At 54.4% G+C, this 27,156-nt stretch overlaps 2 protein-coding genes across 5 annotated transcripts; both read right to left on the reverse strand.

Moving 5' to 3' along the window:
• Nucleotides 1-140: 140 nt before the first annotated feature.
• Nucleotides 141-6,560, reverse strand: LOC309680838 (uncharacterized protein; the record flags this gene model as incomplete). The annotated part of the gene is made up of 8 exons (XM_082494589.1): nucleotides 141-340; nucleotides 434-563; nucleotides 643-753; nucleotides 1,004-1,314; nucleotides 1,362-1,429; nucleotides 1,697-2,001; nucleotides 2,112-2,231; nucleotides 6,556-6,560. The coding sequence occupies 8 exons, from the start codon at nucleotides 6,558-6,560 to the stop codon at nucleotides 191-193; spliced, it is 1,200 nt and encodes a 399-aa protein (XP_082350715.1). The 3' UTR covers nucleotides 141-190.
• PPARD (peroxisome proliferator activated receptor delta) lies at nucleotides 4,550-26,564 on the reverse strand. Of its 4 annotated transcripts, none has more exons than XM_082494388.1 (8): nucleotides 26,528-26,564; nucleotides 21,978-22,066; nucleotides 10,766-11,000; nucleotides 9,844-9,995; nucleotides 8,934-9,072; nucleotides 8,109-8,311; nucleotides 7,349-7,799; nucleotides 4,550-6,952 (listed from the first exon to the last, which is right to left on the reverse strand). In XM_082494388.1, exons 3-8 carry the CDS (start codon nucleotides 10,899-10,901, stop codon nucleotides 6,705-6,707), a joined length of 1,329 nt encoding a protein of 442 aa, XP_082350514.1. In that variant the 5' UTR covers nucleotides 10,902-11,000; nucleotides 21,978-22,066; nucleotides 26,528-26,564; the 3' UTR covers nucleotides 4,550-6,704. The 4 variants fall into 4 exon arrangements, with proteins under 4 accessions (XP_082350514.1, XP_082350512.1, XP_082350515.1 ...); XM_082494386.1 differs by having other exon boundaries at nucleotides 7,349-7,802; XM_082494389.1 differs by lacking the exon at nucleotides 26,528-26,564 and having other exon boundaries at nucleotides 7,349-7,802; nucleotides 10,766-10,886; nucleotides 10,983-11,000; nucleotides 21,978-22,102.
• Between the last annotated feature and the right edge of the window lie 592 nt (nucleotides 26,565-27,156).

The raw sequence follows: 27,156 nt of genomic DNA on the forward strand, positions 1-27,156 counted from the left end.
ACACGGGGGTGGCTGATAAATACCAGCCAGGCTATTTCCCCATCCCACCCCATCCCTGCAACACCATCCCATGCCCGCAGCCCCCCCAAACTGATGCTGGGAGCAGCTAATCACATCAAAAGTAGATGTTTCCCCCTCCCAGAAGACATTTTCTTGCAACCAACAACACTCAGGCGCAGCGGGGTCCGGCTTAATCGGAGTCACTGAAGTCCATGAAGAGCATCGCCTGGTCATAACTCGAGTACCGAAAGCCGGTCTCCATCAGTGAGAGCGCCCATTCGAGCATGCAGAGCTCCTCGTCCTCCTCATCAGAGCTCTCCGAGGGAGATGGGCTGAACTCCTGTGGCACAGGAGAGAGGATGAGCCCTGGCCCCAAGCCGCGTTGCACAGCCATGCAGTGTCCCAGCCCCCTGGGATGCGCTGCCCCACTTACGATTGGCATCCTCGGCCGCTGCCGTCTGCGCCGTGGCAGCCAGGCAGTGGGCAGCTCGTGCAGGTAGATGCAGTCTGACTTGAATGGACAGCGGCCACGGTTCCGGACAAAGAACTTGCACCTTATTTTCCTGTGGGATTCAAAGCACAGTTGTGAGTGCAGCTCCTGAAGCAGGACAGATCCTGCAGCCCGTGGTGCCACACACTCACCCTGTCCGTGCCTTGAAGGTTTCAATGAGCTTCTCCTTCTCACCCATGTCCGAGACCCAATATTTGTGGGGGATGTAGTAACTGGAGGTGACCCGGCACTCCGGGCAGGCCCTGGGTGAAGGCAATGAGTGCAGGTGGGTCTCCCGAAAAGGGAGCAGGGAGCACGGGCTCAGCACCTGTGCTGGGTGGTCCCACCGCCATGGCCTCATCCAGCATCCCCGTCCCCATCACAACTCCCAAGTGTCTGTTCCCAAAGGAAAGTTGCTCCAATCCCAAAGCCACATCGCCAGACCCAAAGAAGGATTTTGGGGTGCAGAGGGGGTGCCGGTGACGACCCTGCTGTGTCCTCATCCCTACTCACTTGATGACCACGCTCTGGAAGTCCCGGCTGCGACGCCACTTGCGGATGCAGCCCACACAGTATGCATGGCTGCAGTTTGGGAGGATCCCAAAGAGCCGCTCCTCTGGCAGCGGCTTCTCATACACGCGGTCCATGCAGATGCCACACACCACGGCCTCGCTGCGGGCCTTCAGCACTGCCGTGGGCACCGGGGCTGCCACGGCACCCGGCTCCGTGGGGACCTGCAAGCAGAGCAGCACAGCATTGCAACCCCCCAGCTCCATCACTACCCCAGTCAAGACGACCGATACGGGGTGATGGGGACTGCGCGGCTGCAGGAGACCCCCAAGCCCACCTCCGCAGAGTCAGTTCCCATTGCCGTCTCCACCACTGTCTCTCTGGGGTCAGCGGAGTTTGGATCTGGTCCCAGCCCTCGTGGTTGGGAGCCTGCAGGCAGGAGAGCTCTTAGAGCCGGGGAAAGCACATCCCACCCCATCATCAAAGAGGCAGGCTGGCTGCTCGGAGGGCACAGGTTTAGCAGTTAAGGTCCCCAACTAAGAAAAGCTGCTAGGAGAGCTTTCCACAGCCCCAGCTGGGCCCTTCCCAGGGACGGAGGGAAGAGGTTTTGGGTCAAACGCTGACACATGCACAGGATGCTCCACCGTGACCACCCCTGTGATCACCCCTTAGCCCCTTTGGTCCCCGGGCACCTACCTGCGGTACTCTGAGCTCGTGCAGGGACAAATTCTCCACCGATGGCCCCACGGGGGACATTATCAGGTGCTGGGAAGTTCTCCTTGTCTTTCTCTTCCTCCTCAACCTCCACACTTGGGAACTTGAAGGCCACGCGCATCATGCCGGGGATAGGGCGGGCTGAGCTGCGTCGGGCTGCCCCCCAGCCCCGGCCCACTGCCACAGGCACACTGCCGGGCTCTGAGCCCCAACGGCTGGGGAACACAGCGGGAACGGGGCCATAGCAGGTCCCCATTGGCACTGGCTCGTCTTGGATGTGCTGGTAGCTGGAGGAGTCCAGGGACAGAGAGACAGAGGGTCCCGTCAGCCCAGCATGACACCGCCTGGCTCCCAGCCCACCCCCATGGCATCAGGCCCCCTCCTCGCTGCCCCTTACCTGCACCGCTCTCCGTAGCTGCAAAACCCACTCTGGAAGTACCTGCAGATTTGGGCTGACTTTCTGTCGTGTGAGAAGCGGCAGTTCTGGCCCCATCGACAGGATCCGCGGGCAAAATTCCTGCGAGCCAGACAAGCCGCATGGCCAAGGTGAGACCCCCCTCCAGCCCCGCTCCCCCGAAATCCTCCCCGGGCACCAGCTTTGCCTGGATGGGGCTATATTTTCGGAGCCCCTGGGCTGGGGTCTGGGCTCAGGAGCCGTCACGAAGGGCAAAGCCCAGCGGGCAGCCAGGACTCTCCCTGCCCCATCATGCTCGTTGCCGGGGTTGGAAGTGGCTGCAGTGTCTGTCATTTTGTCATCGGATCCAGCGACTTCTCTTCCCCTTGAGGATACCAAATAGTGTTGAACGGGGGTGGGGAGGCCCCAGCACCGTGCAGTGATTTGTGTCTCTCTGGAATTGCCAGGGTGACAGCATACTTTTTTCCAAATATTTTCCTAGTTTGTGTGTGCGTTCGGGGGTGAAATTCCAGAATATTGGAGGTGCCCATACTCTGCCACACACTGTGACCCTCAGAACCATCCAGCCTCGGGGCAGATCTCCAGGTGTTATTTGTAAATAGTTGTTTAACCTTAAACAAGACCTGAAACACAGTCAGGAGATGCAGCAGCAGGAGCATGCCGGCCGGAACATCCCAAGGATACCCAAAATTCTCAAGAGCTATTGTAACTCGCCGGGAGGAGAAGGGGAAGGTCAAGGACTGGGGGAAAGTGTCCTCCCTTCTCTCCCCCATAGATTTGCTCTCCAAGGAGAAAGGATCATTAATAGTTTCCAAGAGAAATTTTACACGGTCTGGTCGGATCTGTCGTTATCTCAACCCTTCGAGCCTCACGTTGGGCGCCAAAAAGAACTGTTGTGGTTTAACCCAGCAGGCAGCTAAACTCCACGCAGCCATTCACTCACCCCTCCCCTCTCGCAGGGGGATGGGGAGAAAAGGTAAAACTCGTGGGTTGAGAAAAAGACAATTTAATAGGACAGAAAAGGAAGGGGAAAAATAATAATATATTTAATTATTATTATTATAGTAGCACAAAGCAAGTGATGCACAAGGTGATTGCTCAGCACCCGCTGACCGGTGCTCAGCCTGGCGGTGGTGGGGCATGAGAAGCTGAAAAGTCCTTGACTTAGCGTAAGCACCGCTCAGCGACAACCCAAACATCCGCGTGTTATCAACGTTATTCTCATCCCGAATCCAAAACACGGCCCTCTATCACCTATTCGGAAGAAAACTAACTCTATCCCAGCCAAAACCAGCCTTATGTCCCGGCTAATTGCAAAGCAAACGAAGCCCAAGGCTGGGCTGGCCAGGGGGGCTCAAGCGGCTGTGGGGTGGTCTCCCCGGGGCTGGGGGACAGCATGGGGACAAGCCAGGGGTATGGAGGGCTGGGGCAGCCCCTCGGCTCCCCGTGGGGACGTGGAAAGGGGCAGGAGTCCCCGGGTTGGGGCTGGCAGGGAGGGGGTGGCCGGTCGGGGTGCTGCCGGGGGCCCCCAGCCCCAGAGGAAGGGGGGGACGGGGAGACACAGGCGGATGGGACAGGCTCTGTCCCCACCAACCCTTCACCCTCCGGGGCAAACGGGCGGGGAGGGGTTCAAGGGCGTCTCAGACCACCCCCTGCCCCCCCCGGCGAGGGGCTCCCAGCCCATCTCCAACCCACCTCCCCCAAAAGCTGCTCCCAACCGTCCCCCCCTCCACCCCATCAACCCCCCCCTCCCCAAGCCCTACCTGCACAGGGGTCTCAGACAGCCCCCCCGGCCCCTTAACGCTCCCGACGCCACCAGCGAGCCCGGCTCCATCTTCTCCCCGGTGGCCGAGAGGGCGGGGCGACCTCCCGGGGCTATTTATGGCCCCGGAGGGGCGCACGCAGGTAACGGCAACCTGCCCCGGCTTAACCCTCGCCCCGCCGCCCCCTAAACCAGCGGGGACCTTCGGGGCTCTCTGTGCCCCCTCAGCCACATGGGGGGGGCTGGGGGCACTCGAAGCGGGGTGGGGAGAAAGCCTGGGGGGTCCGCGGCTGCTCCCCGCAAACTTTGGGGTGTTCGGAGCCGGCCAAGAGCGGAGCGCAGTGCCGGCACATGGCCGGGCTGTCCCTGTGCCCACCCTCACCCCTTTTGGGGTTGGGGGGCTCAGGTCATTCTCCAGCTTCACCCTGAAGCAAGGGAAAGGTTTGGGGCTGGGACCTGCTCACAGGGGGTTCTTGCCGCCCTTAGGTTCGATGGGAAACACACAAAGCAGCTACACCACCTGGGAATCACGGCAAATCACTGGGAATCGTGGCAAATCTAGCATGGCCTCTGCTGGAAACCCTCCCAAAGGACAGCCCACCAGGGGCCCAGAAAAATCCCACCAAAAAAACCCCAACCAACCAAACAAAAAACCCCCAAAAAGGCTGGATGCTAAAAAGTTCTTAAATATTTAGTTCAGATTTATTTAAAGTCAAGTCAGTTTGTGGACACTATATTATTTAAAAACGCTTGGAGTTTTGTACTTCTAGCAAAAATATACATTTCAGTTTGAGGGTTGTTACGCTTTCGAGGAGGGAAGAGCAAAAAGTTCCCCAAGTGATGAAGCACGCAAGTCCCGTGTGCCGGCCACGGCGGGGGATGCCACCGGCGGCTTCAGGGAGGACAGACCCCCCGGGCTCCATGCAGCACACGCACGTCTCTGGTGCCTTCCCCGAGAGGGTTTCAAAGTGCTTTAGAAATGGTAATTCATAACACCCTAGCGAGGTAGGGAGAGGAAGGGGCCGGGCGGGCAGAGGGAGGGAAACTGAGGCACGGCAAGGAGCCGGAGCGTGGCAGCAGCGGCAGGTTTGGGATCCACCATCCCTGTGACGTGGAGAGGAAGCCCAGTGCTCTTCCCCTTCAGGTTTCAAAGGAATTATTGCACCAGGGAAATCTGCTACCCTGAAGAGGAGGAAAATAAAATAAAACCGACTAATTTGCTCCCACAACCCCTCCTTGGGAATATCAGTATTTTAATAAGGCTGCTCAGGGACACATGGGACCATGAGCTGCAGATGGCTAAGTGCTGCTTCTTAGGTCAGACACTGTCATCCCGAGAGAAGACTGATCCCTTCCTGGATCCATCCTCTCTCCCAGAGCCCGGGTGACGCAGCCCCCCGCGCAAGAGTCCCCTCCCGGGCACAGGCAGCACTGTGGCATTTCACTACAGCTGCAAGAAATTGCGAGGTAAAGTCCCAGAAGGGCTCTGGGTTCAGGCAGACCCCGATGCCTGGAGCTGTCCCCGCACTTGGGATGGTGGCAGAGGAGGACAGGGCAGTTTCCCCGACCCGGCCGTGCTCGCGAGGACGCTCCTGCTCATTGTGAGCATCCCACCCTCTCCCCCCCCTTTTTATAAATACTTGGCATTTATACTGTTTTACAGCTGCAAAGCTCTTTGCAACCAATGCACTAATGAATCCTCATTCTTCCCCTCCAAGCAGAGCGGAGGTGACAATCCAGCTCCCTTTCACAGAGGGGAAACTGAGGCAGGGCAGTTAACAGCCAGGTCAATGCTCTTTCAGCGTCCTGAGCGCTGTGGGGTGGCTGTGACTTTGCCTTCCCCTCGCTGGTGTTGCTGAAGGCTTTGCTTGCTCCGGTGCTCACAGGAGCCGCACTGCCAGGGAGCCTCTGCTGCCTGCGCTGCCCTGCAAAGCCCCCTGAGCCCCCCAGAGCTTGGGAAGGAAGGGGCAGGACAAGCCCTGCCACCTAAACCCCCACCAGACCCACGCCTGCCCCTCGTGTCTACGCAGAAAAGCCTGGGGAAGCAGATACTGGCCACTGCTCTGAAGGTGAATATTTATTTTCTCCCACCTCCCCATCCCTCCCTCTCTCATATCGAGGTGCCGAGGGGAAGGCTCCTTCTGAAACGGGGGTTCCAGGAGCAAAGGCTCCCCCAGGGCACTTGGAGGAAGGCAGAGATCACACTATCCCTCTGGGAGACAGGGATGCGCCACACAGCAAGGGGGGGCTGCAGCTGAGCTGGGACAGCCCTACCCGTCTCCAAATACTCTGGCTTTTCTTTGGGAAAGAGAGAAACTTCCTTTCATTACACTGTCCTAGACTTCACGGCTCAGGACTACATCTTCAGAGTGCAATATAAAAAAGAAAAAGACACGCTGTCCGTGCTGTGCTGGTCCTGCTGGATGACACCTGCACCGTGCTCGGGTCTCCTAACGACCAGAGCATCCCCCCCATCCCCGAGCTGCCGCAGGAACCCCACTGTCTGGGCCATGTAAACCGGCCGGCCGCTCCAGAGGCCCCAGGGAGCAGCCGAAGAGCGGGGCCATAGTAACGGAAACAGTAGCTTACGGTTTGCCTTTGTAAATTTGTTAGTGTGTGTTAACGGAAGCCCTTGCCTAGCAGGTGGTGGCTGCAAAGTCTTACGGCATCTTGCCCTATGTACCGTATGTCAGGGTCACGTAGAAAAGAGTTTCCAGTAGAAGAAATGGAAGACATGGGGAAAGGTTTTCTGTGTTTCTGTACAAAGAGTCTTGATGGGAATCCATGGCTTCATTCTCATAAATAACAGGTCCTTAGTACATGTCCTTGTAGATCTCCTGCAAAAGTGGGTGCAGAGATGTCTCCGTCTCCGTCTTCTTGATCTTCTGCACCAGCTGGGCGTGCTCCGTCACCAGCTGCCGCAGGTCGGCCATCTTCTGCAGCAGCTTGGGGAAGAGGTACTGGGCATCCGGGTGGTTGGACTGCAGGTGAAACTCCAGCGCTCGCAGGATGTTGTCTTGGATCTCCTCCACCTGCTTCACGTTCATCAGGCCAGGACGGTCTGTGGAGAGGAAGCACGGTAGCTGTAGTGTTATGGTGTAGCCCTCCAAAGCACATGTTCCTCCTTGGGAAAGGGAGATGAGGATTGTAACCCACCCACCGTGACTCCAACCTCATCAACTAGACAAGGCCAGAAGTGTACCCTTGGACAACATATCCCACAGCGGCATGTGAGAAGGAGATGCCACTTCTACGCTCCTTGTTCTTGGTCCAAGCTTGCTAGGCATCACCGTCACAGAGAAGCTTTGGGTTTGGAACAGTTCAGCTCTTCTCTCGTCCCCCTAAGACACCCCAGGCTGATTGCAGGGCCAGCTGCAGCTCAGCTCCCCCAGCCCAGCCCCAACTACCTCTAAGTACAGGAGGACTCTTCCTCGCGTGGCCAAGAGTGCTTGCTCACCTCCGCACAGGATAATGGCAGCCACAAACAGAGACAGGTCACTGTCATCCAGCTCCAGCGCATTGAATTTCACAGCAAACTCAAATTTGGGCTCCATGATCTCGTTGAAAGGCTTGCGCAGGCTACGCAGGAACTCACGGGTGACAAAGCCATTCCCGTTGGCCACCAACAGCCCATCCTTGTTCATGATAGAGGCCAGCATGGCGAAGATGGCCTCGTGCACCCCATACTTCAGCAAAGTCACTTGGTCGTTCAAGTAGAGGCCTAAGAAGCTGGGGATGCTCTTGGCGAACTCCGTGAGCTCCCGCACAGTCTCCACTGTGGTGCACTGGCAGCGGTAGAAGACGTGCACCCCAATCTCCTTGTAGGGGGGAATGCCGTTCACTAGCTGTTTCCAGACCAGCCCCTTTTCTGCCTGCCACAAGGTGTCCATGTCATGGATCACAAAAGGCTGCTTGAAAAAGAAGCAAGCGGTTAGGAACCTGCCAGGGGACTCGAGATACCAGCGCTGCCAATGACACCAGCATTTGTCTGCCTGTCAGTGCCTGGGCAATCTGCATCCACCCACAACAGCACAAGTCTGCAGAGCAATGGAGATTTTCCCAGCGAGGGGCAGGACACGTAGATCCCACCTGGCTGCAGCTGGGAACTGCTGCGTGTGGAACAGCTATAGCAGGAGGGAGATGTGCAGCATCTCCCAGACAACAGCCTCCCGTCTTATTCTATGGCCAACCCTGCCTGCCCTGGGGAGGGAACTTACTGGGGTGCTGCTGGCCTTCCCGGTCAAGATACCTCTCGCCTTCTTTTTGGTCATGTTGAAGTTTTTCAGGTAGGCGTTGTAGATGTGCTTGGAGAAAGCTTTCAGGTCGGCCACCTGCGGGTTCTGGCAGCTGATCTCGCTCGCCGTCAGCCCCGCCACCAGCTTCCTCTTCTCTGCCTCCGGCATGCGGCCAAAGCGGATTGCTGTGGTGAGGGGCAAAACCAGTGGGTCAGGACACTGGGGATGACCCCTGGAGATGTGTTCAGGGAGGCAGTGGTCTGCTCTGCCACTGCAGACAGACATCTGCTGGCGAACACCTGCAGCTACGCAACATGATACTCCTCTGGGGCTACAGCTCCTCCAGCATCGACACCTTCACAAATCAGCCACTACTGCTACCCTAGCCAACGCAACCTCACCCTAAGCTCCCATCCCCGCTCCTCTGGGCTCCCGCACAAGCCCCAATTCCCACAGAATCCAAAAGCCACAGTTCCTTGGCTTGGCCAGGAACAAGATGGTTACACCTGAAATTTAAAAATCCCAGTACAGAGGAGCAATCCAGATGTCCAGTTCCCACTGGATCAACCTGTAAGGGAGAGCCATGTGCCAAGAGCCAGCCTGCACGCTGGGAACAAACAGCCCCTTCTCGTACAGTAGAAGGGGATGAAGAATCAAAGGCTCAAAGCATTGGGTTTGAAAGATGATCCCCTAGCGAGAAGAGAGCCACGGGATAAAGCAAGCTACATACAGCCTCCCTGTGCGAACCCTTCACAGAAGCCCCACGGCACCCAGCCGGGTAGGCCTGTGGACAGCGGTGACACTCACCGTTATGTGACATGCCCAGCGAGAGGCATTTCTGGAAGCGGCAGTACTGGCACTTGTTCCGGTTCTTCTTCTGAATCTTGCAGCTCCTCTCGCACTTCTCGTACTCCAGCTTCATGCGGATTGTCCGGCGGAAGAAACCCTGTGGGCAGGCGGCACAGAGGGGGACGCGGAGCAGGGGGACAAAGGAGCATCAGCGTTAGCACCAGCAGTTTGGGATCAGGCTGGTTTATTACCCACAGGAGCCCCACAGAGGTTCAGCTCCTGGAGGAGCCCTGGGTCTCTTTGACACAAGCAGAGCCTCTATCCCAACGAGAAGTCGAGAAGTCGTGTGGTGGGAGGAGGGGTCCACAGAGGAGGAACCGTGGAGGACAGCCCACGGTCCGGTGCCGGACACCACGTGTGTGATACTGCAGGCAGCCAGCAGGGAGGGATGGAGGAACAAGCTGCAGGCCAGCCCCAGCCTGCAGGAATGTCTGGCAGGACCTGGGCCACTAACACAGCCCCGCTGGCATCTGCTGTGGGGGAAAGAATTTCAGAGGCATATCCAAGCTGCAGCCAGTGATCCCAGGGGGATAAACACACAGCTCACTGCTGATCTGCAGCACAGAAAGCATCTTTAAAAGCAAAGCTGGAGTCCCCATGGGAATAGACAAATTTGCCTTACAAAGTAAAGCATGATGGGACAAGATTTGGGCCATACGCATCTCAGCTGCCTCCCCCAGGACACTATTTGTGTGCCTGCCTCTACACTCCACACTCTCTGGACGGGTGCAAATGATTTCTTTTACAATCACTCAATCCTGCATTTCTTCTTTGCTGCAAACCTGCTTGTCTGAAGAGATGGCATGCTCCCTGGGGGCTAAACTCCTCTTGGCATTGCTGAACCCAGCCCTCCCCAGAGCATGTGTACCTTGCAGCCCTCGCAGGCATGCACGCCATAGTGAAACCCCGAGGCTTTGTCTCCGCAGACCCTGCACTCCACGTTCAGCGCTCCCAAGGCCGCCTCCTCGCAGCCCATCTGCAGTTGGTCCGACAGGGATGGAGAGGAGCTCTGCGAAAGGTCTGCAAACACACAAAGGGATATGTCCGTTCATGTAGTAGCTGCAAACCCAGCGTCACATCCAGCTCCTCCAGCCATGGGGCTGACAAGGGAGTTCCAGCACTGTCCCAGCCTGCCACTGGTATTGCATCCGGGCAGTTAACCTTTGAGACCAGGCACTGGCTGCAGGCAGATGCCATGCACAGAGCCAAGAGTGACCCCAGTGTGCCCCATGCACAGAGCCAAGAGTGACCCCCGGCGTGCCCAGCAGCTGAGAGACTCCACATCAGCACTGATTTCTTCCCTCTGGCATTCATGTCTAGGCAATGAAACCCAACCAGCAAATTTTATAATCCCCAGTTGGCAGGCGGCTGGCACAGGGCTGCCCATCTGGAACACCCAGGGCTCTGGAGGAGTCTCTTCAGCAGCAACAAACCTTCTCCTCCAGCTCCTACAATCAGTTTGCACTGAGGACTTCAAGAAGTGGTCAGGGACAAAGTGTGCTCAGGCACCCTGAGAGTCCTCCTTCCCATCTGGGGTACAATGTTACCTGCCTGTCCTTTTAATTTCCATCTCCCATCCTGCTGCTAACGGGTGTGCAGTGACCGCAGAGGAAGAAATAAGCCTCTCCATAACTTGGCTCTCAATGCATTATTTCACAAAGGGAAGAGATTAAAACTAGCCAAAATCAATTCACAAGCAGGTCCTCTGCCCTTGCAGCTGAGCACGCTGTCCGGAGGACGCGGATGCCCGGGTGTCCTAGGGACAGACGAGCTCCCATGGCTCCACTCACCTGTGTAGCTGCTCGAAGGCAGCGAGCTGTCTGGTCCTCCACTTGAGTCCGAGGCTCCGCTTGCCACTATCACTGCCTTTTCCTCTTCCTCCTCCTCCTCCCTGACCTCAGGTACTTCCTCCTGTAGTTGTTCCATAATTGATCACCCCTCAGTGCCAAGACTGCAATCCCTGTCATAGCTCTGGCATCATCCGCGTCTATCCGAGATGGACCCTACCAGGCTGTTCCTGCTAGCCTGCGGGACAGAGGGAGAAAGGCGCAGTGTCAGCTCTGAACGCCCACACAGAGCATCTCAGCAGCAGGGCAACATGTAACCACGCTAGTCCTGCTCTGCTTTCTCTCCTTATCCAGGGAGACAAGCAGAACTCAGAGCCTTTTAAAGGTCACTTTTCACCCTGGTATAAACGCTCTGAAGGACTCAAGGAAGTAAAAGCTCAGTGAAACCATATTTAAAGCCTAGTAGACGGAGCCCAGACCACAAACCAGCCCAGATGCTACCCAGGGACCTGGGCTTCCCAGCTTGCAAGTCTCATAGAAGAAACACTGCCCCAGACAATGTCTCCTAGAGCCGCTAGCACCCTGGGATGTCATGGTGGTAGCCACAGCTGGGGTTTGACAGAGACAACACCACCAGAAAGATTTAAGGTAGGGCTGACTTCACCCTCCATCCCCACCCAGCCAAGGCAGAGCTCGGATCGAGGGCAGCGGCTGATCAGGGCGCAGCAGCTCCGTGCCCATGGGTGGGAGATGGTGGGGGAGCAGGGCTCGGTGCAGCAGCAGGCGGTGGCTGAAAGCCCTCAGCCCGTGTGAGCCATCTGCAAGACCGATGGCTTCCTGCCGGCCCCCACGCTCACAGTTCTTCCCGTTACAGCGCTGCCAGTTACAGCATTTGTGTTTATTTTCACTCGTCGTGTTGTAACTGGCCCTGGCTCCTCTGCCAAGAGCTGCTGGGTTGAACGTGTTGTGTTGCTCTACGCAGCTGCTGGGCTGCGCTCAGCCACGGGGTCCAGCAGCGTGATCGTGATGGCCGCACAATTCAGCTAGTGTCTTAATCCTGGGTTTCCTGTGGGAGGGACGGCCCCGTCCTCCCCCCACACGCTTCCGCTCCTTGTTTGCTTCAGTCCATCCCAAACAGCCCACAAAAAATTCAAGCTGTGCAAGTGATGCATCGCTGGTACCATGACCATAGCTGAGTTGTTCCCACCTCCGTCCCAACCATGCCAGATCTCTCCTGAGTGTCCAGCTCACGCTGCAACATCCCAGTGCTTGTTTACCTCCAGATCTTGATTCCTAACCTAATTCTTGCTTGAATAATTAATATCTCAAGCCCAGTTTATGCAGAGTTGCACCCACTTCCTTAAAGGAGGTATTTTTAAGTGGAAAAATATCTATCAGCAAAGCCACTGAAATCCAGCTTCCACCAGGAAAGCCTCTATTTGTAGGCACAAGTTAAACTGATGTGGCATTTTCAAGGCCACATTAGAGCGAAGCGACTAAGTTACTTGCAGGGGACTCACATAAAGGCAACCCCCAAGCATCAGGACAGTCTGTGACCCATGCCCAAGCCCACACTAGGGCATAGGGCTTACTGGGGGAGGGTAGCAGTGGCCCAGGACTCCCTGGGCTCATTTTCTCTCCCGCAGCAGACCCTTGTGCCCAGCACTTTGAATCTGAGCTGCAGCCAGCTCCTTGGATTTGCTGGAAAGACATCAGCGCTGAGCAAGGTCAGAGCTCCCCGCGAGATTAAGCAAGCAGCAGAGGAAGGGGACAAAACCTGCAAGCAGGAGGTTGAACACAAACCCATTGCAAAGTCAGGACCACAGGAGAAGTTAGAGAGCATCTATGATTCGTTTTAGCAGCCAGCCTAGCCCAAACCACGACACACACCCCAGAGCTGGTGCTGCACTGGAGTCTCGGTCTCTACTGGGCGAGCAGGCTTTGCTTTTCCCTTCCACGCTGGGAATTCAGACTGCAGGACAGATGGCTCTGTTTCAAGGAGAGATACGTTAGAGGCAACTAGCAAGCACGGCTGCCCTGCTCTCCTTTACAGCAGGAGCAGGCAGAGGGGTGCTCAGACGAGGGCAGAGTGCTCCCTTCCCGTGCCTCCGCAAGAGCACTAAAGGACCATTGAAGGGCTGTGTTATCCTTGGCCTCCTCTCACACATCCCGCGCGGTGGGACATGGCACACAGGCAGGAAAACCTATTCATCGGAGATGAAGGGTAACGAGCTCGATCATTTTGAAGGCTATATATATAAATGAATGTACAAACATAAGGAAAATGCTTTTGCCTGGAACAGCAGTTAGTGGGGGAAGCTCGTGGCAGGAGAAACTAGTCTATGGTGGAAAATACATCCAACAGCAGCTTAATGAGCTTCTTATTAGCTCTCCTTTGTCTCTGGCACCCAGCACAGACCACTTCTTTTAAAACCACTGCAGATGTAGCCCTCTGCTTCACCCTAGCAGCCTCACGGTGTGTTGCTGTCGGAATAACGCAGGCACATTCCTCCAGCTGCATCCCTCTGTCCTCCATCCGCCAGGGGTGGGTAATCCCGGGGTGGCAGCGAGTTTGTAGCATGCAGTTCACTCCCTGATAGCCACCAAAGAAAACCCAAAACTGTGCTTGGACTTGGTCTGGCTAGAGATGGGTGTGCAGCAGAAGGGGGAAAGCGGAAGGCGAGATGCAATGCCGGGCTCCAGCTAAGGCTCCCCATGCAGGCGCAGGCATTATGGTAAGCATAAGGGTTCAGATCCCACCTTTTGAGAGAGGCTGGAGAGCCAGAGAGAGAAAAGCTTCTACCAGAAAGGTCTGAATGTATTGTTTTCACACCTCCTTGCAGGCCAAGAGTACAGGGGCCTGGGCAGAGGGAAGCTGCGAGAGCTGTTTGCACACCTGCCTTTCCCTTAGCCATTCCCCTGTTTTCTAAACAACAGAGAGAGAGGGAGAAAAGGGGAAAAAAGGGATTGATTTCACACGAGAGGTTGCACCCCCTGCCTTCGGCAGATGAAAGGCCAAGGCAGCTGCCGCCTGGATGAAAGGCAGGGCATGGGCTGTGCCTGTGCACCCCGGTGTGGAGCGAGCCGGCTCGGCATGGCCCGCGGAGAGATGCGGACCCCCCAGCCCTCCCCTCCAGCCTGGGGGCAGCCAAACCTGACCACATGCAGAGACTGTGGAGGTTCACACATGCTCCTCCATTCCCTTGCGAGCCCTGTGATTCAGAATTGGGCATCCAGAGAAGCCGGAGCTCCCCAGAGATTTGTCCAAACTCTGTTCCTCTGAGCACGAGGAGGGACCTGCCCTGTCAGCAGGGTCACAGGCAGGGGTGTCACAGCCTCGAGTCCCTGTGGGATGGCACTGGGGATGGCTGTGTGGATGGTCAGAGGACCTTCCTCAACCCCAGGACCTCCCCATCTGCTTGGTGCTTTCACATCCAGCTGCCAAGTGGGCAGAGAGGAGGGATAACTTGATTTCCCCCCCTTGGCTAAAAAGCCACCCCCCAGAGCATGGCGCACAAGCTTTGAGCTGCAGGGAGAAGGGCAGAGATTCCTGCCCGGCATAACCACCCCCTTTTTCCGTTCGGCAGCTGTCACAGGGCAGCGATGGAAAGACAGGATGGAAACAAGGACGGGGACCGTGAATTCCTTCCTAAGCTTCTCCAGAGAATCTGGCAAAGCTGTTTCCCTTCCTCTTCCCACAGGATGGGAACGAGCAAGAGGGCACGCGTCTCGTGCATTGCTCTGCCCTTGCCTCAATCCCCGTTTCAAGGAGCTTCGGCAACCCTGGCTGAGACAGCAGTCTCCCTCCCCGGAGCCTGCAGCCGGCGGAGGGTGGGTTTGTTTGCTGGCTGCGGGCTTGGGCAGATGCCTGCTGGCTGCCCCGCTCCCACGCTGCGAACAACACGGGCAACGGGTTTATCTTTACTAGAAGCAGGAGCTGGCATCTATGCCAAGCTAAACCATACGGCAGGAATGGGGGGGAGAGACATGGCACAATGAGAGGAGGATAAAAAAACCCAACCCAGTAATAAAAGTTAAAAGGAGGCAAATCTTGAGCGTGGACCCCCTGCAAGAAGGCAGTACTTCTCTGGAGCTAACCAGAATCCAAGCCTTCAGTTTATCAACCTGCAGCTTGTACCCTTTCGGCCCAACAGCTCCTCACTGCTGATTAGCATGTAAACCTCAGAGCCAAGTTCAGAGAAGCAGAAGCTGACAAACCAGCGAGGAAGTGCCCATTTCCCCATAGTCCACGCACAGGAGGGATGACAGGGATGGACGATTCCAGTTTCTGACCAGTATTCAAGTCCCGCACGCAGAGCGAAGCGTCACAAAAAGGGGACGTGCATTTCGACACAGACACCGGGGTGCTGGCAGCCAGACAGCCGCAAAATAAGAGCAAGGAAGTGCTCGTAATTAGAAGGACCTCATCTTTAAACCAGGTGTAGGTTCACTGGTGGTGAGCTCAAACAAGACGTAATTTCAGTGTCCTCATGGGGGTGGAAAGAGGACGCCTGCCCCCATTCACCTCCAGGAGAGCATACATTTCTTTCTAATATATTTATACAGATGGAATTGATCAAGTCCCTGTCTGGAGTGGCACCCCAAGTCTGGACTGGCAAAGTGCCAAGAAAAGGTCCAAACCTCCCAAGGGCCAAGTCACGGAGTTGATCCGCTCAAAGCAGTTGTTCACGTTACCACAAAAGAGGTCACCAGAAATTGCAAAAGGAAACCAGCTGACCATGGGAGCACTTCTGGCTTGCATTTTTATTCCTCTGCGCAAAAATGTTAGCCAAATTCACAGTCAACAGAAGTGAATCCTTTTGGAAGGGGTGAGATGAGAAGTCAGCCCTGTGTATGGCAGCGCTGTCTGTGACGTGCAGCACATACTGAATCCACAAACAAGAATTGAACTGAATCCATAAAAAAAAAAAAGTGATTGTCGCTCGTTGGCCATCATTTGCAGACGTCCCTTGGGTTGTGTCACTGCTTCCGATATCTGCTGATTGAATACCAGTTTCTGTTCCTCCTCCTACACGTCAGCTACTACTAAGGAAAGCTGAATAAGAGCTAAGCAGATGCTGCAATACAGGAAAGGTAACTAAGTGCACAAAACAGCAGAGACAAACATGGAAAACATGTTTGTTTTTGTTCCTGAAAGAACAACACACCCCCTCATTAGCTAATGAGATCTCAGTAGCACTTACTACCCAAGTGCTTCCTCCCTTACTCAAAGTCTTGGCCGCAAGGCAGGCTACACGCAGAAATAAACTACTACAGCTAGCAAGGAGGAGCCCTTCCACACAGCCCTGGCCAGCGTGGACATGTAGGGCCAGATTTTCCCCTTGAAGCATCTGCTCAGACATCGTACCGTGCCCCAGTCCAGTCCCGTCATCTTCTCTCCAGCGCTGCTCCGTGCAGGCTATCTGCCTTTCCCCAAGTACGAGCCCAGCCGCCTAAGCAGCAGGGTGCTGCCAGAGCTGCAATTACCATGTTGCTGCTAATTACTCAGGAACATGTGACAGAGGGTGCAGGAGATTCCCTCACTTGCCTTGAGCAGCCAGGCCTGCCAAAATGAATCACACAGCTATTGCGTGTTTTAACTCACCCACTTCTTGGACACTGAGTAGGGGGGAAAAGTTCAAAAGGTTACAAAACTCACCGGATTCTTCTCTTTTCATACCATAATTGACGCTGTCCCCAAACCATGTATTTTTCTCCAGAAGAAACTTCCTGCTGTCTCACCTGTGCTGGGATTCTTCAGACAGCGAGAGGTATCGCAGAAGCAAATCAGACTTTGGGCAATGAACTCACAGCCACATGCAAAAGGGGGGATCTGCCAGGCTGCTCTTCTCTTTCAATTCATCCTCCAGGAGCTGTAGATGTCCCTGGCTCCAGCAGCTCCAAGCACACGTCAGATGTGCTCTGAAATCTTGAGATGGCAGACACTGGGAGAGGGTTAATGCTTCTACAGGAATGATCCCCACACACCTTTCCAGTGGAGGGACTCCCTGTCTTCTTCAGCCTCTGCTGAGCCAGGCTCCACGGCTGCCTTTTGCAGAAGGGGTAACAGCAGGGCACACAGTGAAGAGCTGAGCAGATGTTAGCTCTTATCTGAAGCTAACCTTCAGCAAATCCTGTCAACCCCCATACTTCCATTTCCTTCATCATCCAAAAAAAAAAAACCCAACCACCAACACACCCCAAAAAAACAAACTCAGGACTTTTACAGCATTTCCTTCCTGATCCTTTCCTCGCTGCATTAGCTCACAGAGACGGCATGTTTTGGAAGCGCAGAGGAATACATCGGTGCCAAGTGTCATTGTTTATTCCCATATTATGGATTTTGACACCTGTTTGCAGTCACGCTCACAAGTCTGGCCTCCCCGGCCCCAGGTCAGCACACCACACTGCTTGTGACCATCTTCTCCTGTTGTACATTCCTACATGAAGCATTTCCAGGATTACTTTCACCAAATAAATATCGGTCAGCAGTTGCCAGGATGAGATGTGCCAGTTTGTGTTTAGCTGTCAACTCAGGACATCCCAGAGCAGCCAGGGGCAGACGGGGCACGTGGGTCTGACCCACTGGAATGAGGACCACAGCCAGGAAACCAGCAGGTACCAGAAAGGTGACACCACTGGGACTTCTCAGAGCTGGAAACGGCATAGAAGTGTTGCTATTTGAGAAGATCATTAAGTGTGGCAGGAGAGAGGATCATCCCCACTGCAGCCAGGGCACAGCAGAGGCGGTCGTGAAGCCGTGGCACTGCTTTGGGAACACGGCTGCAAACCTGGCACACACGCTGCTGGAGAGGCACAGAGCAGCCTGCACAGGGCTGCAGAGATGGGTAAGTGTCCACAGGGGACTCTGAACCCACAGGCTTGTTCCCGTCTCCTGGTAGGGACCCACTGCCCAGCCCAGCATCTCCGATTTGTGCTCCTCCAGCAGCCTCCACCGCTGCTCCACAAGCACCAGCTTCCGCTTCCCTGCTTCTTCTCTGCAAGTGTCAGAGAAGCCATCTGGGATATATTCTCCTTTCCTTTACCATCCCAAAGGCAAGGAGGTTGGTGGCTCAGAGAACCCATCAAACCACTGTAAGATGATGCTCTCCGAAACTCCTGAAGTCCTCTCACGCTTTACTCCAGGGCACTTGGTTTGCCTACGGATCCCTTGTCCCGCCGAACCTGAGCAGGACACGTGGAAGGATCTGGTTTCAGGAACATCAGTAATTATAGAACAGGGCTGACGAGGGAGGAGCTCACGGGAACAGCAACAACACTTCCCAAGGCAAACAGTGGGCACAGGGTGTTACAGACTCAGAGCAGCATTTAAATGGAAAACCAGGAAAGTGGTGAGTGGAACAAGCTGTCACTGCAGACGCCAGAGTTGGAGCACTGCCTTGGCAGGAGCACCAGGGGCAGCGAGTAAGGCCGATTTTGGCAGCACTGCACACACTAGGACCTGTCTTAGTTTTTTCCTCAAAGCCCCAGTGTCACTGAGACACCAGCAAAGTGTCACCCCTGCCTTGGACAGGGCAATCAGCTGCCCAGAAAAGCGATGGAGGGGGTAGAAAAGTAGCAGCAGACCAACGTATCGCTCTGGATCGTACATACATGTGCATCCTGACGTCTGGAGCCAAACACCCAGCAGGCCAGTAAGTTTTACTGCTAGGCTGCCAGTGCTCCCAGACCCAGGAAAATGCCCACAAAAATAGCAGCAAATCTCCTCTTTGCAGCTACTGAGATTCTAGATCCCATGGGCTAACTAGGAAAAAAAAAAAATCCACCAGCCTGAAAGTTTTGTTATGCTTACACTTGGACTCCCAGAAAAGTGCTACTGGTTTTGTAGACCTTAGCAAAATATCCTGGGCACCAGCCATGCCGCTCTGATCCCAGGACGCAGCTGACAGTGAGTGATTATGCCCAGGCACAAGTTCAGATGATTCAGCAGGGCCTGGGAATGTACGCACCGAAACAGTTAGAACAAATCACCATGTTCGCTGCATCTCTATTTCAACCACAGAGCAGGAAAAATGAAGGACTCTGAGTACGACTGCATCCATCTCCGTACGGAAAACTCCAGAGAGCATTAGAATAACTTTGTTCAACACCCTCTTAGGGAACTGGAGGGGAACGATGTTTCCTTACTATTTTTGGCCAGATTCACACAGCAAGAGCCGACTGGAGGAACAGAGGTTTCCCTGCATTTTCAGCAGCAATACGAGCAGCGATCATGCCAGCGGGATCCTGCCAAGACTCCTCTGCCAATTAGAGGATCGCAGTGTGTGCTCTGACCATTTGGATTCTGCCTCAGCCCCCAAAAAACAAAATGCTCAAGCGAAGCATTTAGCACCTTTCATAACATCCTCACGTTTTCGGTACCGTGTTGGAGGTATGGAGAGAGCAGCAGAGGTACACAGCAAGCCAACGACGACCACTTCCCGACACAGCCAGCTGCTGGGAGACCAGTGGGCTCCAGCAGCTCCAACCCCAAGCTCACACTCACCAACAATCCTTTTCCGAAGATCCCAGTGTCCCACAACATAACACCTACCCCACAGACATAAGAACCCATGGATTTTTTTCAGAGATGTGGGTCTCTGACCATCAGCTCTCATGGGGTTAACAGCTTTCAAGGTCCAACAGCTCTAGCAGAAACGGTATAACCCACTTAAAGGTGAAAAGCAGATTTGGACCTTTTCAGAAATATTCCAGATTTGCACTAAGATGAAATCAAGAGATGCATTAAAAAAACATGTTTGTAAAAAGTCAGGCAGGATAGGGATTTAAGCTTAGGTTCCCACCACCGAGGTGACTGCAGCAAACACTGCTTATTTTGAAGCCATCTCATCCATCCTCTTTTCAGCCTGACAAAGCCTTTCCTAATGAGGCATTCATTAGGCAGCAATATCATTCATATTAACGTTTGTCTTAACAGACCATCAAAGAAATGCTTCCCTATCAGCTCAGGTAGGAAAGCTTATCTGCCCTTTCAAACCACCAGAACTGTGCCCCGTTTCCATCCCACGTCCTTATTACAGGGTTGAACGTGCATGTTCTTGTTTTTGCTATTCCAAGTTCCAGTTCCCAGACCAGGGCAAACCAGAAAATGCAGCATGAGGACAACGATTCTAGTTAGCACAGACATTATCTGGCTGTCGCTATCTGCAAGCTTCAGAGGTGGGCTCTGGCTTGACACAGCACCACGAGAAATGTTCATATTTCTGGCTTGTGCTTTCATCCTGCCACCTCCTTCCCAGTCAGGATTCCCCTACAAACCACAGCCTCCACAAAACCCACACTTTTAAGCAGAACCTGTCCATGGGGATCCCCAGGGAATCACCCTGACACACACACACACGTCAGAGCCCTTTGCAAAGCCAGTCTGAAAGACTTGACCCAAGTGATCTCAGACATTTTGGCTAAGCCTTGGAGGACACAGACATTTTCCAGACGGTATGATCATAGCAGAGAATATTAGAGCATTTCAAGAAGTCATCCTGAAACTATGATACAACTCGAGTCAGTTCTGCTCTGAACCCTTCTTGCAACCAAGCAGGGCTCCAGTGAACATCATCCCAAAATATTTATTTTGGGGAAGATGCATTTCATAATCTCCTTGACCGAAAGGCTTCATATTGGCATTAATTGTTCCACTCTAAACACTGCTTTGAGAAAGCAATTTCCTAGGCATTCTGCCAATGCAAGCCCATTTCAGAGTATAAAATATATATATAAAAAAATTATTTCTTCAGAAAAAACTTGTTTGTACTCACTATGGAAATCACTTCTGCTTGTCTAGACTTTTCCAGAGTCTCCAAAATTATTGCAGCAGTGATAAGCAGTATATCTCTGAATAGTGACACTTCTGGAAGAGCAGAGATTGCTCTGCAGCACCTGATGAGAAAGCAGCTACACAGCCCGACAAATCTGTGGGTATCAGCAAGGGCAGTTGTTCCGGCTATAAAACAAGGGAGCCAATACAAATCACAAAATAAACCAAAATCTCTAAAATTTCATAGTCGGGGCAAGCCAGGCTGGGTTCTGTCAGCAAATAATCTTTCAGGCATAAGCACTGTAACATCATCTCACCCAATTAAAAAAAATCATTTGCATGTCAGGTCCCACTACACGAAGGAGCCCAACAGTCTCTTGTCGTGCTAATTCCTCAGTCTCAAAGAACATTTGCAGATTTCCAGTTCATAATTCAATAGCCACAGACAAAATATTCCCCGAAAGGCAACAAGACGTACTGTACAAAAACACATATTTGTCAACAGGCAACACGCTAGAGAGACGGAGACCATTAACATCAGTAAGCAATTCTGTACAACAATGCTCTTCTGAGCAGCAAAGCCTCATGTGGCTCATTACAAAATCCTCTCCACACGCTGCGAAGATCCTTGGAAGTCCATGTCTCAAATGCCAGAACAGAGACAGCACAACAGTTGCACAAACTTGACACAGAAAACCACATCTCTGTCCAGCTAAACACCTTGGACGTGTCCTGCGGCAAAAATAAATCCACCCTCTATGCACAGACAGTCACAGCACCGTTAGAAGCTACGGCCAGCGTCTGAGTGCAGGGTGAGCACAGCGAAGACTTTTGGGCATTGCTTCAGAGGTCTATGGGCAGGACAATGTCTGCCTGAGCCCCTGTTGATCATCTCCTTAAAACCCCTGGCCCAGCTCGGCTGTAACTCGCTCAGCTTTGTCCGAGTAACGCAGTTACACAGCGATAGATGGTATCGGTACTGCTGCCAGATCGCGTGTCCGGATTGTTAGATGACTGGTTACCCAAGTACAGTCCCTGATCTCACGTGCCCTTCCCAGTCTACAAGAGCCAATTTCAGCCATTTTAAAAAAAAAAAAAAAACAACCAAAAAAAAAACCAGTGAAATAATCAAATTCTAATTCGCTATACTTTGATGGTAACAGTTGGCTTAGAAGAACAGGATTAGACCATGATACTCACACCATACTCCTAAGCGTAATCTATAAAGATTGTATTCCGAAACCGAACAAAAATAAGGCATAGAGTTTAAATTTAAAAAGAAATTTAAGAAAGTTTAAGCTTGAAAGTTTAAGCTTCACGAAAGTGAAACTTGCTGAAAGCAAGCCACACTTCCGAGGCTCTTCCCTATCCCAAGTTTTTAAAAACATACATAAGATAAGTGCTTTGGTAGATCACCCATGTGCGAAAGGGAAGGGTTACCTCTCCGGAGCAGCTGTCCCCGTCTGCCTGTCGCTGAAAGCCACCGTTCAGTTACCATGTCAGCACGGAGAGCTGAAAACCGAAGTAATCTGTAAGAGAACACAAGGCGAATTTCCACAGCTGTGCTGAAGGCCAGATATTTATGCTGCTGGGAGAACTGGGCTTGATCCAGCAAGAGCTCTGAAATTTAAACACACACTCCCTCTACCGCATGCTGAAACCATAGGCTGGGGTGACTCCCCTCATGCCGCGGGGAGGCGGGGGGGGCAGCCACCGCATGCCATCGTAGCTGTTTTCCCCGGGCTCCAGTACCTTTTGCAAACCAGGAGGTAGAGAAAACCCCCGGGTGTCCCAACAGAGACAGCCCCGACCCCTGACCAGGCTTTGAGCATCAGGATGTCACCTTTGCCTTATGTCACTCGCAGCCAGAGGCTGATGACCCCGACCTTTTATGACAATGCACGAAGTTGATGCTAGGAAAAGGTCTGTGGTGGCCATAAGGTGGTTTGTTTACTCAGCTTGCTTAATCCACCTTTAAGAGGCTGCCAGAAAGTTACTGCAACTTTAATGAACTTCCCGCTCGGGTGGTTGAAACTTAAGGATTCGACAGAGTTCATTCACTCGTCTTGGTTTTCCTGATTAATTTGCAAACAGCCTTTTACGAATTTCAGGCTCAGGAGAGCAGTAAGAGACCAACGCTAGGAAAAAAAATGGCTTATGAGGCTTTGAACTAGAGGACTTAGAGAAAATATGTTCTATTTTTAGACACAGTTATGCAGACTAACTGGACTAACATATTAAACAAAGATGTTGTGAACATGATGCTACTTGAACCCATGTACCCTCCCTGACATTACCCAGGCTTAGCTGCTCCTCCCACCCCAATGGAAAAGCCCCGTTTCGTATTGCTACCTCCAACATGGGATGACTTGCAAAGCAGCCGAGCGCCGGCAATGAATCCAGCATCGCCAGCCCCCCGCCGAGAGGGGCAGCTCGGCAGGCAAGGCGGCAAGTTCAGGGGCAGAGAGTGAATCCCTCCCAGCGCCACACACCCTCCTGCACCTCCCGGGTCTGACACGGCACCAGGAGCTGCAGCTGCTCAGAAGAGGATAGAAAAAGCAAGCAAATCCCCTGCCCCAAAAGCCGAGGCTCCAGGCACACTAGCATGAGCGTGGAGGGAGTTTCCTACGCTGCCGAGCAGCCCAAGTACATCCAGGGGAGGGCATGAGTGTGAGATCCAAAAAAATAATGCCAGTCCCTTGCACTGGAGCATCATTTACACCAGGATCACTCTTTTCTTGCAGTCAGTGATATAAAAAAATCACAGCCCCCCTTGAAGAAAGCAATTGCCCATGGTTTACAGGCAGGGGGGCTGAGAGAAGCCTGCCCGAAGGTCAGCCGGTGAGGGAAGGAGCGCAGATCCAGCACCCAGCCCTCTGCTTTAGTAGGGCCATAAAACCGCGCACAGTAACTACACTTTCGCAGCAGGACGTTAAAGCTGCAGCAAGTTTCTCATCCCCCACCCCTCCAAAACGGACGGTAGTTTTTCTAAACACCCCAGACAAAGTTTTTCTTTAACCTTCCTGATGAGGAACAATAATAAAGTCATTACAACGCCACTGGCACATCAGGTGCGGGCTTTCTTCATCTCCACCAGCAATAAAGCCCGTCCCTGATTCAGTAACAAAGTGTAACGTTGACACTGTCAATGAGGGCATGAATCACACACCGGGAGTGCACAAATCACACCCTGAGCTCTCTCCCATCGCAGCTCAGAGCGCTTTGCTGCTGCTGCTGCCAGAGATGTGAGAATTAAAACTAAATTACTGGCTCACCTCATCCTGCTCACAGGTAAATGCCAGGGCATGCCCCATCATCATCACACAAGGCAATACTTGCACCAGCACTTGCCAGCACATCCCTCCTGAAAGCTTCCTCTTGTATCCCTGGCTGACACACGGTAAGTCACGGAGAAAAATCCCACTTCAGCACAGCCTCAAGCACATTTGTACCAGAAGGGGACAGGGATTCTCCGCTGAAGGCAGCAAGGGAGTTTGCATGAAAAGAGATGGCTCGAGGAGAGCCAAGCAGAGCAGAAATGAGAAATGAGACATGGGCTGCTTCAACCAGCAGGTCACTGCTTCAAGAGATCAACGCTGCTACCAGCCTTGGGACTCCCATTTATGGCGTGGCCACGACTTCATCCTCTTTCCACACTCAGACCCCTCTGCATCACCATGATGGACGTTTCCTGGATCCTATGGCACGTCCAAAGCCTGCTTGTCTCTCTGCCCACCCATGGCCCTTTCACAGGGGCTTTCCCAACATGTGGGGACTCAACAGACCGATTCCTTCCCGCAAGCACGATCATCACTCGCGTGCAAGAGGCTTCCCAGCACAGCTGTCAAAGGGGAAGGTGGCCAAGACTGAGATAAGCTATATGAGGATGCTGTTTGAAGCCATGCAGACACAATACAGTCGATGACAGACAGATGCTTTGGAAAAACCATAGATGGGATTATCACAGAGGGAGTGTATGCTCTCCTACTCCACTGACAAGCTGCATCTTCAGCTGCTTTTCCTCTCTGTGCCTTGATTTTCCATCCAGGGAGACTAAAACACACCTACCTCACAAATAGGTTTTGAACCTTAATTCACTGGCTTCTGTAAACAAGTTGGAGGCTTTCTGATCATAAACAAATAAGGCTGTTAAACATCGTTTGAGGTGGAGTCAGTGCACACAAACTTTTGAAAGTACAGTAAGACCAGGAGGCCTTTTGACCACACGAAAAAGGGGAGGTCAAAACTCATTTGGGGAGGAACAGTTCAATGTAACAGCAGGATCCTTGTTGGCTATAATAACAGAGGTCGCAGCTAGCCAACGAGGAAGGGAAAAATGCAACACGTTGGTAGAACAAAACAAAGGAAGGAAGCAAGAGGTGAAAGAAAATTGGGTCTCTTGCTTCAAGGTCCTGCCACCTATTTCTGCATGCTCCTTTACCTTTCACCTAGGATTTTTTACAAGTGCTTTTAAAGCTAATTAAGAGTTACACTCAACCCAGCCAGCATGGAGGTACCATGTTCCTGCATTCAGCTACAAGTGTTCACAGCGCCGGACGAGCAACCTCGTGCAGAACTCTCAAGTACTTTAGAACCACTATTTAATAAAAGCAGCAGTACCTTTACTTTATAGGTGGAAAAAGCACAGCACAAAAAGTAAACAACTTTTATCTGGCATCTCAGGGAAAGCAAGAGCAGAATGTGAAAGGATACAGAAACGATTCTCAGATCCTTTCTCCTCAAGCAACCCCTCACCTGACGCACCGCTGATGGACCATCCTGACCCTCTCGCTTCTCCTCATTCCAGCCCAAGACCCCACCAGTGCCCCTCACTGGTACCCTAAAACCACAGGCAAATTCCCCCTCTGCCACCCCACCCCTGGGAGAGAAGGCAGGCAGACTGTACCATCCTGTCCTTCCCCCCCAGCCTCCCCCATTTTGGGCCATGTCCCATCCTCCCTCTTCCCTAATTTGCCAAGCAGGAACAAGAGCCTGCACCCTAAAGTCACTGATGTATCCCTGCCCTTTCAGCCCCCCCCAAATCACTGCCCCCCAGAGTTCCTCCCTGCCTGCCCCACGCTCACACCCATGCCACCAGAGCTCCCCACCCCTTCCACCCCACACCCTCAGAAAACCCCCGGCTCCTCAAACCCACACCCACAGAGCCCCCTCATCCCCCATCACAGCCTGCCCCTCCACCCCATGCCTCCTACCTTCTGTTCCCTGCTATGTCCACAATGACCCACACCCCCGTCCCCTACATACTTCTATCCCCACTGCCCTACACCCCTACCCCTGTCCCCCCCAGATCCCCTGCCCCACATCCCTGGTCCCCCCATCCCCCTATCCCCACTGCCCCATGCCCCTGCGCCATGTATCCCACATACCCCATCCCTGCTGCCCCACAACTCATGTCCCTGTCCGCCACACCCCCTGTCCCTCACATCCCTCTATCCCTGCTGCCCGCAAACCCCCATCCCCTGTGCCCTTAGACCCCACAGACTCTATCCCCACCGCCCCATCCCCCTGTGCTCCTGTCTCCCCATACTCACCCCCTATGTCCCACACCCCCTGTCCGTCACACCCCGTCCCTGCTGCCCCACAACCATGTCCCTGTCCCCCACACCACCCTATCCCCATATATCCCATCCGCAATGCCCTACACCTCCGTCCCTGTCCCCCACACACCCCCTGCCCCACACCCCACGTCCCTCTCTCCCCGTACCCCACCCCCTGTGCCCCACACCCCCTGTCCCTGTCCCCCACATACCCCCTATCCTCCGCATCCCCCTACCCCGCTGCCCCACACCCCCGTCCCTGTCACCCCCCCAGGCCCCCTGCCCCACACGCCCTGTCGTTCCCCCCCACCTCCCCACACCGCGCCCCTGTCCCCCGCGTGTTCCGCCCCCCCCCCCCCCCTTCCTCTCCCACCCCACACCCCCCCGCCTCCCCACAGGCCCAGGCCCCGGCCCCGTCCCCGTCCCGCTCACCTCCCGCGGCGGCCTCTCTCCCTCTCTCTCTCTCCCCCCGCCGCCGCCGGCGCCCCGCTGCCCCCCCACCCCTTCACGTCACCGCGCCCGCCCTGACGCCACCGCATACCCGGCGCCCCGCAGCCAATCGCCGCCGCCGGGAAGTCGTTACCACGGCAACGGCCCAAGCCCGCCCCGCCCTGCCCTGCTGCGAAGCGCCCCCTGGCGGACGCGGACCGCGCTCTCCCCCTTCCCCCGGCGGGCGCGGGGCCTCATGGGAAGTGTAGGCGCGGGGCAGGGAGGCGCAAAATGGCGGCGGGCGGCGGGGGCTTTCTGCCGCCGGCTCCCTCAGGGACGGGTCTGCAGCGCACAGGGGAGCCCGAGTGCTCCCTGTCCCCCCTCGGTGTGACGGCCACCCTGTCCTAGCGCCTGACTGCTGGGCCCAAGCCTTCCCCCCTGGGCCCTCACTGCCATGGAGGGAGAGGGGCCTGTGTCTGCGCAGCGCGGCCTGAGGGGGACTGATGTCCTGCCTGCGGACTTGTGGGCAGAGGGGTCGGCAGCCCCCCCGGGAACCCCCACACTGGGCCCTCCCGGGGCAGTTCATGGCCATAACTGGGGACGTGTTCTTGGAGGGGAAAGCCCCAGCAGCC

Source organism: Vanellus vanellus (genome assembly GCF_965231255.1).
Source record: "Vanellus vanellus genome assembly, chromosome: 23".
Taxonomy (NCBI): Eukaryota; Metazoa; Chordata; class Aves; order Charadriiformes; family Charadriidae; genus Vanellus; species Vanellus vanellus.

Coding starts and splice junctions, on each gene's coding strand:
- PPARD (XM_082494386.1), bottom strand. CDS start 10,901: ATGGAACAACTACAGGAGGAAGTACCTGAGGTCAGGGAGGAGGAGGAG. Junction 9,073..9,843: donor ATGCCTGCGAGGGCTGCAAG/GTACACATGCTC, acceptor GCCTGCCCACAG/GGTTTCTTCCGCCGGACAAT. Junction 8,312..8,933: donor GCTGGGCATGTCACATAACG/GTGAGTGTCACC, acceptor CCCTCACCACAG/CAATCCGCTTTGGCCGCATG.